The sequence below is a fragment of the Tachypleus tridentatus genome, chromosome 8, assembly GCF_004210375.1.
Source record: "Tachypleus tridentatus isolate NWPU-2018 chromosome 8, ASM421037v1, whole genome shotgun sequence".
Lineage (NCBI taxonomy): Eukaryota > Metazoa > Arthropoda > Merostomata > Xiphosura > Limulidae > Tachypleus > Tachypleus tridentatus.
Window position 1 is genome coordinate 132,055,791 of NC_134832.1, and position 12,337 is coordinate 132,068,127.

Consider the following 12,337-nt stretch of genomic DNA (forward strand, 5'->3'; position numbering starts at 1 on the left):
GTGGTGTTTTACAGCTTGAAGAAGGGTTTTAGCCGAAGTATTTATATCATGAAGAAATTTTTGTTTTAGAAATATTATGAACTATATAAAAATTTAAGACTAATTAAAACTTGGCATAGCACTTCAATCTCCTGGATGAATCTATTCATCATCTCTAAAACTTTCAAACCCATTTCATGTACGGAGAGATTCGTTGAGATAGAAGTGATAAAATTATTAAAATTTGAAATGGAAATGGAACTTAAAATTAGATTAACTATTCTTGAATACAATTGGACATTTGTTGCTGTGGCCAGTCATACATTTAAGAATGTTTTATTCCGGAAAATTTCAATTTTTATTTGAAAGAAGTTTTATGTGGAAGGCGAATTAGTTATTCTAAATGTTAAAAGGAGTTTCGTAGAGTTGATATTAGATTGTGAAGTAATGAGAATGTTTTATCCAAATCTCCCTATTTGGATGTTCAGTGCTCAATATACAAAATGTGAAAGTTTTAAAAACAGAAAAGTAAAATTTACAGTTTATCACATCTTACGTTTCAGCCATTATGCAAATGAGTTATAAAAATCATCAGAGTGAAAAGATAATCGAATAGCAGAGTTTAAAGGGCACTTTGTACAGATAATAAGGAGTTAAGCACCCCATACATGTTTCTATGGAATTAATTGTTCAGAACTTTAGGTGTGTAAGAAATGAATTAACTTCCTAATACGCGATATATTTATAGCATAGTTCATTTGACTTCTTTAGCTATTATCATGGAAATTCCTAATTAATCAAGAAATTTTGTGTGGTTGCCCATTGTTAAGTTTGAGGGTTTATAACGTTAAAATTTGATGAGCACAGTTCAGATGCCCCATTATGTTGCTTTGTATTTAACAATAAACACAAAAAAACATGTGTGACATGTAACATTGCAAAATTCAACCTTCCGATGACATTGAAAGTGTTGGATTTGAAACCCTTATGGACTACATCGACCTGGAGTGTACAAGTGAACAACATAACAGACTCTGTGCTGATGAATGCCAAACAGAGAGATGAAATCGTCGTCCAATTCTTTAACTCTAAGATATTCAAATCATAAATATTTTAATCCATTTCAAACTGCTCTGCCTAAAATTTCTGCGAAAATGATTGTAAAATATTGCTTCATTTTTACATCACAACTGAAAAAAAACGATTTAGTTATTTACAAAATAATTGATATTTTCACTAATAAAACTCAAATGTATTACTAAGATGTTACCTTTCACTTACACCAGAATAAGACCGACAAGCTTCGTCTTCTATAACGTAATTAAATAACTTACTATAATTAGTGACTTTATGAATTACTTCTGTATGCTAGAGAAAGGCCAATTATTTGAAGGAAACGAACAAACACTGACTGAACACTTTAGCGGATGAGTAAGATCAGCAGGGTTAATGTTCGTTAGTCTTTATCTTACATAAATAAAATAAAAATAAATAAATAAGGGAAAACATTATTAAAGTTAGAATACATAGGTGCTTTCTATGGATAAACAAGTACTTTCAAACTTTAAAAAAAAACTATCTGTGTTTGAGTTAGGGCGTACAACTCTTTGAACCTTGAAAAGAATAGAAAGAATCCACTGAAGTATGTTTTAAAACCATGGTGAGACTAACAGTAAATAGGTTTGTTTATTAGAGTAAGAAAACCAATTACTTGAATTTTCCATCAGCAGTAGAATTAAAAACAGATTTTTCTTTCATCTTGCTTGTTTAGGGAACGCTGGTTCAATGATTTTATCATTAGGGTGTAGGCTTGACCGATACCGCAGTAGAAGGCCATGTGACGCTCGAGTGGTGACAGTAGAGAGGGTAGCGGAAGCTGGGAATTGACGGGCCCGTGAGACGTAAAAGGGGCATAGCAAACCGCTTTGTCAGTTTGCGTAAAGATCTACTTAAAGTGGGACTGCTCTTTTATCTATATATCCTTCTATTTGTATACACTCTCACGCACGCACCGGACGCGGTTTGACTCTGCTGGCCGAGTCTCGATTGACGATCTTCTATATCACTAACTCAGTTTGCGTCCACCACCCGCTAGAGACTGGAGCGATTGGACCCTACGGTCGTGTCGATTTCTATTGACACAGAGATTCATCAATTTCAAATGAAAGAATAGACTTTTTAAAGTTAGGAATCAGTCATATTCTCCAACGCTGTATTGTTTTTCGTAATTTTTTTTCTTAATTGGAAGGACTAAGATGCTGACAAAGTCTCAATTTAGGTTTGTATACACGTGTTGTTGATAGTAATATAACGATGAGTGTAGCAGCTGTTACGTGCTCTAGAGAATCAGAAAGAAAAGAGCAGATCCAACAAAATCTGTTGGAGAGTTTTAGAGCTCCATCTCCACATGTATCCTCTGGTCATGACACTTCTGAATCAACCCAAGAAGACCTAGAGGCGTTGAAACAAAAACTAAAGAACATTTCGCTAGAAAAACGTCTTCCACCTAAACAATTATCTTTCCCGAGGACTTCATCGAGACGATGCAGTGCACCAGCAGTGCTAGATGTAATTCCACAACTTAACGGACCAGCTAGGTTAGCTAAACATGACAGTTTGAGAGACGTCCAATCTCTGGCCTTGGAAACAAGTCGGGATTCCATTAGCACAAATCCACGAACTAACGACTTCGGTCGAGACACAGAAATTCCTGGCACTCATTTGAGCGGATGGAGTGAAACAAAAGTGGCAACTATAAACCAGCATTATTATCCAGAAGGTGGTTGGGGGTGGATAATTTGTGGATGTGCTAGTGTCATTAACGGAATGACTGTTGGTATTCAGGGTGGATTTGGAATATTCAGTTACCACTTACTTCGTGAACTAAAAGATTCTATGGTCAGTCTTCACGGAACAGGTAAGTTGTGTTTGTTATAACAGCAGCTATATTAAACTGTCGGAAGATCCATGAGGCAGTAATTATGCCATTACTATTTTTTCGTAGTATTTTCTATAAATTAAAATCTCACATAATATGAAATTCATTTAGTTTTTGCATTTCTAAACATAACAGTAATATGTATAGAATTAATAGAAAGGCGCATGCTATGCTATTAAAACAAGTAGCAAAATGGAAGTATATAATCTCAAATGTATCTTTCAGGTTGAAATAAACTTTGGCAACGTATATGTTTGATAAAGTAAAGAAAAGTCATCGCAACCTGTTAAATACAAGTCATATGGGTTGTGTTTGTTCTATATACTAATACACAACGATGGAATAAATCAAAACTTACTGTAAACTGAAAATAAACATTTTTTTATTATTTTACGTGTTTTTTTTTTGCTTTAAACTATTACAGGACTATTTATAATAGGAATAAACAATAGGGTATAAAATAGATTAATTTACTTAACACGGTATTTAAATCCTGTATTGAACACCACCGTACTATCTATGATTAATACACTTCAAGAGGTATGTTTGTCTTGGAGTATGAGTTAATTTTGGATATAATACTCTACATTCAGCACTCTATAAAATATTTAGGTGTTGAAACGAGTACTTAGAATTATTAAATGGGATTTATGTTGCATTACTAGTATTGAAAGAAAGAAATTATCTCTGTGAGCTTTGACCAACCTTGCTGTTATTATGCTTTTCATTAGATGCCACTCGCGAATATGAGATGTGATTACAATTCACCGAACTGAATTCTTCCTTTTCCTAAATAATTCCTGTCCAACACGTGACCTAGATATGGTATTTATTAAAAGGTAAAACGTCGCACTAAGGAAATTTATCCTTTACCTTAAATTGCTAAATATCTCAAATGTTTCAAATGTTTACAATATTACTGAAATGGTTCCCACTGATCTATTTTCTAATATTAATTTTGAAATTAAATTATCTACAAATTCAAACAATTCATGAGCAAAATAAAAACAAAGAAACAAAAATAAACAGTACTGAAAAATGTGAACATCTTAAACCATGTTAATTTTCTCAGACTACATGTGATCCCGTATATATACACATTTTGAAGTATATCTGGTAATTTCTTTACATTGTCTGATCATCATGATTATATAATATATAATGGATACTTGTAACATACTGTGTGTGACTGGTAACAATTTTGTATAATTTTCAAAATTGTTTATAATAAATGACATCGCACGGAGTGAATTTACTAATTTTATCCTATATGGCGGTTTCCTTCAGATTCTGCAAGTACGCGTGCGTTAGAAAATATGGTAAGTTTTAACATTGAAAACCAAATAATATTACATTCTGTTGCTAATGATTAATGCGGTTTATTACAGTTAAAATATTACTTACTTGTATTTATTTTTCTCATTATAAATATTGTAAGTAAGACTTTAAAACAAGTATTTAACGATTTGGCCAAAACGACAAACGATATTCAGGGCTGTTGTTTTTCTTTATGAATTTCCGCCAAGAAAAACAAATGTAAAAAGCTACTCACATATATTAGCATGAGAAGGTGGAGACAATTCTTAATAGGAATAAACAATATAATATAAAATAGATCAATCTGACAATTACTTAACATGATACTGCCGGTTTAAATCCTGTATTGAAAACCATGTATTATCTATCATTTGCACACTTTAAGAAGTATGTTTGCCTTGATGTATAATTTTATAAGGCTTCAACTTTGTGAACATACTGCATAATAATTACAGACAATTACAACTAACGTTTAGGCTTAATTTATTTTATTATGAACATTTTCCTTCGTTAACTCTTTTTGTAGCAGTGAAGTCCTCTGTTAACTGCCACTCAAGCTTTTCGTTTAATATTAAACTTAGCAGTGAAGTTTATGAGTTTGACAGAATTTGTATGATAGAGAAATATTTTTGTAATAAATGTGAAATACTATAGAAAAGCAAGCAAATTTAAATAATCTTAACAAATCTGATTCATTCTCAGACTTAAAACCTTTTTTATTTTATTTTAGTATATAGCCCATGCAAAGCCATCTTTACAGATAAAACGCTTGCGTTTGTCTGTCCGAAACGTTTTCTTAAATTTCTAAATCAAACGCTACAAATCTCATATCGTTAGAAAGGACTTTTTGCGAAGAGTTAGGACTCATATTAACTTTTCCGTTTAGCATCACCTTACCTTTTTTTTACTTAGTCAATTTTTTTATGCAAAGCGTGGGGTACACGATGGCACAATGCCGTTGTCATCACGTGACGACTGGCTTCGATTTCAAATATAGTTTTTTACTTACAAAATATTTAGCACAAAAAATACATCCGCGTGTGATTGCTTAAAATTAACATTAAACTAAATATAACTGCTATAGGCTTTCTTGACTTAGTTCTAAAATAAGCATGTGCAGTTCGTTCACAATCATATGTCTATCATTTTGTGAATACGTATTCAAATGTTTCTGTAAACGCAACTAAGTTTGCTTTCATTACAACTTTACCTTTACTTTACTTTGCAACAGAATGTTGTAAACACCTTTTAGCTATCGTTTTCTTTTAGTACGAGTTTTATTTCTCGTTTTTGGGAATATCTTTGTTTCAACTTGTAAAACTATTTCGTGCAACGAACACTCATAACTGTTTTTTACTCTGAACATTATTATAAATACCATTACTCTGTTTTATTGTTTATATTACTTGTAGTTTTATTAAATAAAATAACGTCAATATGAATTTGTTTGTCTGACCGCGTAAAATGTTTCAAATAGAACAGGAGTTATCGATCAAATTCATAATTCTTGCAAAAAAGCATAGCTTTACGCGAAAATGATAAAATAAATAAAAGGATGTGAAAACTACGGCAAATGATTTGCGGATCACAGCTAGTAAACATTAGTTCTGATATGTGTAGGTAGCTTGATCGGATCAGGAGTTATTGACAAGATATTAATGTATTAATTTTGTATTGATTTTAATAAAAGAAGACAAAATAGGAAGTACATATCTTCACTTCAATCAATTGTTCGTTTTGAGATTATAAGCATGTGCTGTTTAACACTTGATGTTTTCAAACCTTGACAACTTTTAAACATGTGTTGATATATTTACCGGAAGAGCTCACAAATTCAACTTGCCACAACATGGACAACCAATAGACGTTTGTCTTTCGATAAATTATTTTCAAATGTAAATAAATGTTTGACAATATTGAATAATCTGAGAATACATTTTAACTGTAGAAAATAATTATAACTATATGTATATATATATGTTGAACTAATTTCGTTAATTCGATTTTACTTTATAACCAGAGTGCATACGCTTATGAACTTATGGAATACAAGAGATTGCAGCTTTGTTGGTGCTTATCTTAAATATGTTTGTCAATGACAAACTTAAGAAAGTCATTTATTTGTACTTATTTTTAAAATTCCTTAAACATACATGTAAAACAGTTTGCAGTCACTAAAATAATAGGAAACACGTTAAAATGCTCAAACGTTATATCTTATTATTTATATACGGTCCACTCGTAACGACGGCAGTTTGTTTGATTTGTCTTGTTTGCATTTCGCGCAAAGCTACCCGAAGGCTATCTGCGCTAGCCGTACCTAATTTGGTAGTGTAAGGCTAGAGGGAAGGCAACTAGTCATCACCACCCACCATCAACTCTTGGGCTACTCTTTTACCAACGAATAGTGGGATTGACCGTAACATTATAACGCCCCCACGGCTGAATAGGCGAGTATATTTGGTGTGACGGGAATTCGAACCCGCGACCCTCGGATTACGAGTCGAGTGCCTTAACCATCTGGCCATGTCAGGCCTGGCAGTTTGTAAAACGCTAAAAATGTATCGTGAATAATGTTCCTAATTAATAGTCCGGCATGGCTAGGTGGTTATGTCGCTCGACTTGTAAACTTAGGGGCGGACCAAACATGCTTTACGGCTAGCGCAGATAGCCCTTGTGTAGCTTTGCACGAAATTCGAAATCAATCAAACAATCCTATTTATTTGTTTCCGAAGTTTGAGCTTGTCATGTCTACTTTTTAACTGATAAACTGGAAGGATAAGCAGCTATTCAACAGCACCCACCACCAACTTTTAGTGTTCTGATCGAAGAGTCCTTGGTGGAACAGTGGTAAGATCATTAACTTACGATGGAAAAATTCGGGGTTTGATTTCCCGCAATGAACACAGCCGATAGCTCTATGCAGCTTTGCTCTAAAACAAAACAAAACGAAAAGAAAAAAACCAAAAACAATCCACAAACAAATCTAGTTAAAAACAGGATTTAAAACGGGATGGATGATTTTGATTTACCTTCGTTGTTGGAACAGTTAGTGAATTCAATAGGTGAGTAATTATTCTGTAATTAATTCATTAAGTAAGTAATTAATAAGTTTATTAGTGTTATCACTGTCCAAACTGGTCCTTTCAATCAAATTATCTCATCTGGGACGGTTTTGTACAAACCACTCACTGATTTCAGGCGTCTCAGAGAAGAGGAATTTGATATGTTATGTTTTTGTATAAAATAATTTGTTTGTTTAGGATTAAGCACAAAGCTTTACAATGAGCTATCTGTGTTCTATTCGCCATGGGTATCGAAATCCGTTTTTTTTTTAGCTGTGTGAGTACACAGACATACTGCTATGCCAGTGGGGGATATATATACAAAGGTAACTTCAGTATGGAAGCACGTTGGTTAACATTTGGCTGATCTCTGATATCACTGTACAAATATGGCTTAAGTGGACACACCTCAGTCGATGTATAAGTGATTAATGTAATTTACTTACAAACTAGTGGCCTCACTATGTCTGGAAGCAGGTTGCTGATGTCATTATGTCAACTAGTAGCTTTAGTGTACGTTTGAAGGAACCCTGGAAGACAGTGTAATTCATAATTTAAGATGCTCGGGAAGCCGTTTCTAACCATCTTTCGGAGGTTCAGCAACTTGTTATGCTAAATTTTGTGTTTCGATACCAGCGGTCGTCCATTGTGTAGTTTCACAATAGAAAACAAACGAAAACCAAAAACTCCTAACAATTTTATTTCATATGCGTTTAGAAGATATTCATCCAGCCATTGATATAAAATTACCTCTTGACTTAAGTGTAATTCTTACATTTTTAAACGATGTTATTAACCATAATTTTTTATGGCTACTTTTGTATAAATATTGAGTAATGTTTGGATGATCAACCAATTATCCTTTATTAAAGGTAAGTTAATCGTTTTCTAAGCTGGTGGCATTCTTGAAAAATTGAAATTTTTACCTTATATTACAAGTAAAATGGTAATAAACTCTATTATTAAGGAGCAAATTTTAAAGTGTCTGCGAATGTGTGTGTTTGTGAGGGACTGAACTGAATAGGCCTGGATGTGCTTACAAATACTGACGATCACATGAGGATATATTTTGGTGACGTCTCAGTTAATGTGTATACAGCTATAAATTCAGCTGCACATTCAAGCAGTTAACGTGTGAGATATCACATGATCAAATGGAGCTCTTCCTATTTCTATATTTTTCGTCCAATCCGTCATTCCAACTTTTAGTATAAGTATATATATATATATATATATTGCCACGAAAAGTGTATGTTCTGTGTTGGGAGTATAGCTGTTTATCTTCTCTATCCATATGTATTACATAAACTGTAACAAATAACCAACTTCTTTTGAGTTAGGTTTTTTAAGAATTAATTTTGGAAACGATATAAAAGTTTAAAGTGGTGAAAATATTGCATCATACTTATTTTTGTTTGTATGTTTCTGGATTTCGCGCTAAGCTACTCAAGGGCTATCTGCCCTAGCCTTTCCTAATTTAGCAATGTAAGACTAGAGGAAAGACAGCTAGTCATCACCACCCACTGCCAAATCGTGGGCTACTCTTTTACCAACTTATAGTGGGATTGACCGTAACATTATAACGCCCCCACGGCTGAAAGAGCAGGCATGTTTGGTGCAATGTAGATTCGAACCTGTGACCCTCGGATTGTGAGTCGAGCGTTCCAACCACCTGGTCATGCTGGACCGCAGCATTACAATTATCACGGTGAACCTTTTATGTGGAATTTGTTGCTATGTATAGTAGGAAATGTTTTGTTTTTGTATAGATTTTTATTAAAGAGTGAAATTCCAAAATGCTAACGTATTAATAACATCTTCACTTTGTGATTTACTCTTTAGAGAGTAACAGGATATGTTACAACGTTGTAGCTTCAACGGGGTAATATAATGTGGTGCAACATTTCACTGTGTACAGAGTACTATGGTGTGGTGCAACACTTCCCCCCGTAAATAGTATTGTGATGTGATGCAATACTTAACCCTTTAAATTGTACTATGATGTGGTTCAACGTTTCACCTTTCAAATAGTTCTATGATGTAGTGCAACACTTCACTCCATGAAAAATGCTATGATGTTGTGCAACACTATGTAAATAATACTACAATGTGATGCAACACTTTATCCTTTAAACAGTTGTTTGATGTGGTGCAACACTTATTTATGTAAATAATACTATGATGTGGTTCAACACTTCACCTTTTAAATAATACTGTGATATGGTGCAACACTTTATTTTTAAATAGTGCTATGATGTTGTGCAACACTTCATTATATATATAGTGTTGTTATATTGTGAAACAATTTACCTTTTAAATAGTACTATGATATGGTGCAACACTTCACCCTGTAAATAATACTATGATGTGATGCAACACTTCACCCTTTAAACAGTACTATGATATGGTGCAACATTTCACCCTCTAAATAGTACTATGATGCATCTCAGAACGCCTGGTATGGGTATTAACACTTTTATTGATAAAGATAGAGCAACGTTTTGACCTTTCTAGGTCAGCTTCAGGTTAAGAAAGAGAAAACTTGTAAGCCACCATTGCTGGATACATGTCTTAGGGACGATAGTGTAAACGGGTACGGGATTGTAGGGGGCGTTGCAGTTGGATATTAGGTTGTTAATTAGTATAGGTATAAAGGTGTTCCCTTATAACGCTTCACTCTGTAAGTAGTACTATGATGTGGTGCAACACTTCACCCTGTAAATAGTATTTTGATGTGGTGCAACACTTCACCATGTAAATAGTATTTTGATGTAATGCAATGCTTCACCCTGTAAATAGTATTTTGATGTGGTGCAATGCTTCACCCTGTAAATAGTATTTTGATGTGGTACAACATTTTACCCTGTAAGTAGTACTCTGATGTAACATAGCATTTAACCTTCTGCAGAATAATTTGACGTTAAACAACATTCATTACGCTATGTAACACAAATTTTGTTCCTGGATAGTATGCGCTATTTCTTAATTGTTTTTGTTGTAAAAGTACATAAAACGGCCATTATTCCCTTCAAACTTTGCTTTTGTGACCTGGATAATGAAATTTAGAAATTAACCTATTTTCTCTTTTAAAACGGGCAAATTTGCACATTTTCATTTACATAAGGTGTGAATAAAACAACATATGAATCAAGATTTACATGTATTTATACTAAAGTTATACAAAAATGAACAATAATGTTTAAAACTGAGTAGTTTTTCGAGATGGCTGCTTTCTCACTGGCGGAGTGGATACAGGGGTCTCAAAGCAGTGTAGCACTGGGGCGATGGTTGATAGAAGGTCCGGATACATGATAGCAGATGTATACTTGCCAACCCGACTTGACAGATTAAGTAAATAAAAGTTATGAGATTAGTAAAAACGTAACTTCGTATGTTCAGAATAAATTTGTAATTTATCTTATTGCTTACGATAACATTTTATTTTAGGTTTCTTTGTTTGTCTTTAAATTTCACGCAAAGCTACACGAGGGCAATCTGCGTTGGCCATGCCTAATTTAGCAGTTTAAGGCAAATTTAGAGAAAAGGCAACTAGTCATCACCACCCACCGCCAATTCTTAGGCTGCTCTTTTACCAACAAATAGTGGGATTAATTGTCACATTATAACGTCTCATGTCTGAACAGTTTAATACGTGGGAATGTTAAAATAACATGATAACAAGAAACAATAGTTATCGTCTCTGAGACATGTAAGGAAAAGACTTTTTTTGTTCACCAAATACTAAACAAATAATCATTCACCGTAATGTCTAGAAACAAAGCTAGATAGCTTTATTTTATTTAGGATAAACCTCTATAATTTTCTGAAGATAATTAAAACAAATATGAAGGTTTATCTTTCAATTCACGAATCTTTATAGAAACCATACTCAGGAATGGCACGTGGTTCGTAAACAAAAACTTGTTTAGGTAAAAGAATTGTCCACTATCAACTTTTGTTAAATCTATGTGGTCCGTAGGACTAAAATGGCTGTACTGAAGTGACGTGGAGTATTTGTTTGTTTCTCAAGTAAAACGTCTGAAAGAAGTTTGAGTAAAAATAAAAACGCTGTACTTAAGTCCCTAAGTACAACAATGTATTATGCTTAGAAGTGTAAAACTCTTGAAATTATATGTTATTTAGGGTATTTTTCTGAAATGTGTCCTTCACGTTTGGTATACAATTCAATGAAAAACCAAAACACAAATTTCTGTATGTAACATTTCCAAAAAGTACAAGATTTAGAACGGAACAAAATCAACTTTCAAGTTCCGAACCGATAAAGTTTGTTTAAATATCGGGTTCGTTTCAAGGGTAACCAATCAGGTTTAATTCGAGTCCTAGGGATCGGTTCTTTAAATTCCAGTTTCAGAATAAGTCTTATTTGAGTCAGAATGAGGTTAAACTGAACAATTCAAGAGCTATAAAAATTTAATCTTAATGGTTTTTAAAAATTATTTTCTTAAAATATTCAAATTTAACCCAAATAAATGTAAGTGTATAACAGTAGGGTTTCAACTGCTTTGTGTTTTAAAAGAATAGCAACCTGAACTGAGTGTGAATAAAGGTTAATTATAGCATGAATCCAAAACACGCACAAAGCGGGGACGTGGATTTCAGATCCACTTGTTTTAGTTTACATTGTGTTGAGTTACATTTGTTGTAACGGTTTTATTCAGTGCTAAGTGTAAAAAATTTCATCTGCTGGTCTGGTTGACAAGATTTCGTTCTGTAATCAGCTAATAAACTCCACTTAGAACGGGAGTGATACTAAAAAGTGTCGTGTAGATATGGTCGTTGACGTGTAACCGAGAAGAGGAATTTGAATTCTTCGCGCGGACATTTCATACTCGCACGTGTGACAGTTATAGATGTCTCGTGATGTGGCAGGAGATTTGTTCCACTCTCCCTCGATCGAAGTTCTCGAAATTAAAAAAAACAACAACAATATAAACAATAAAACCTTGGATGTAGTGACTTTTTATCTGCGTTACACTGATGGGTGCGCTTGCGATGTTAAAAAGAGCTTACAACATTA

General features: G+C 33.5%; 1 protein-coding gene across 1 annotated transcript in view; it reads left to right on the plus strand.

Annotated features, from left to right (window-relative positions):
* Positions 1 to 1,801: 1,801 nt before the first annotated feature.
* The window catches only part of LOC143223514 (monocarboxylate transporter 12-B-like), a 259,055-nt gene continuing 248,519 nt past the window's right edge, over positions 1,802 to 12,337 (plus strand). The window contains exon 1 of the mRNA XM_076451591.1: positions 1,802 to 2,896. Coding sequence (XP_076307706.1) covers positions 2,293 to 2,896 — 604 coding nt within the window. The 5' untranslated portion in view covers positions 1,802 to 2,292. The remainder of the gene's footprint in view (positions 2,897 to 12,337) is intronic.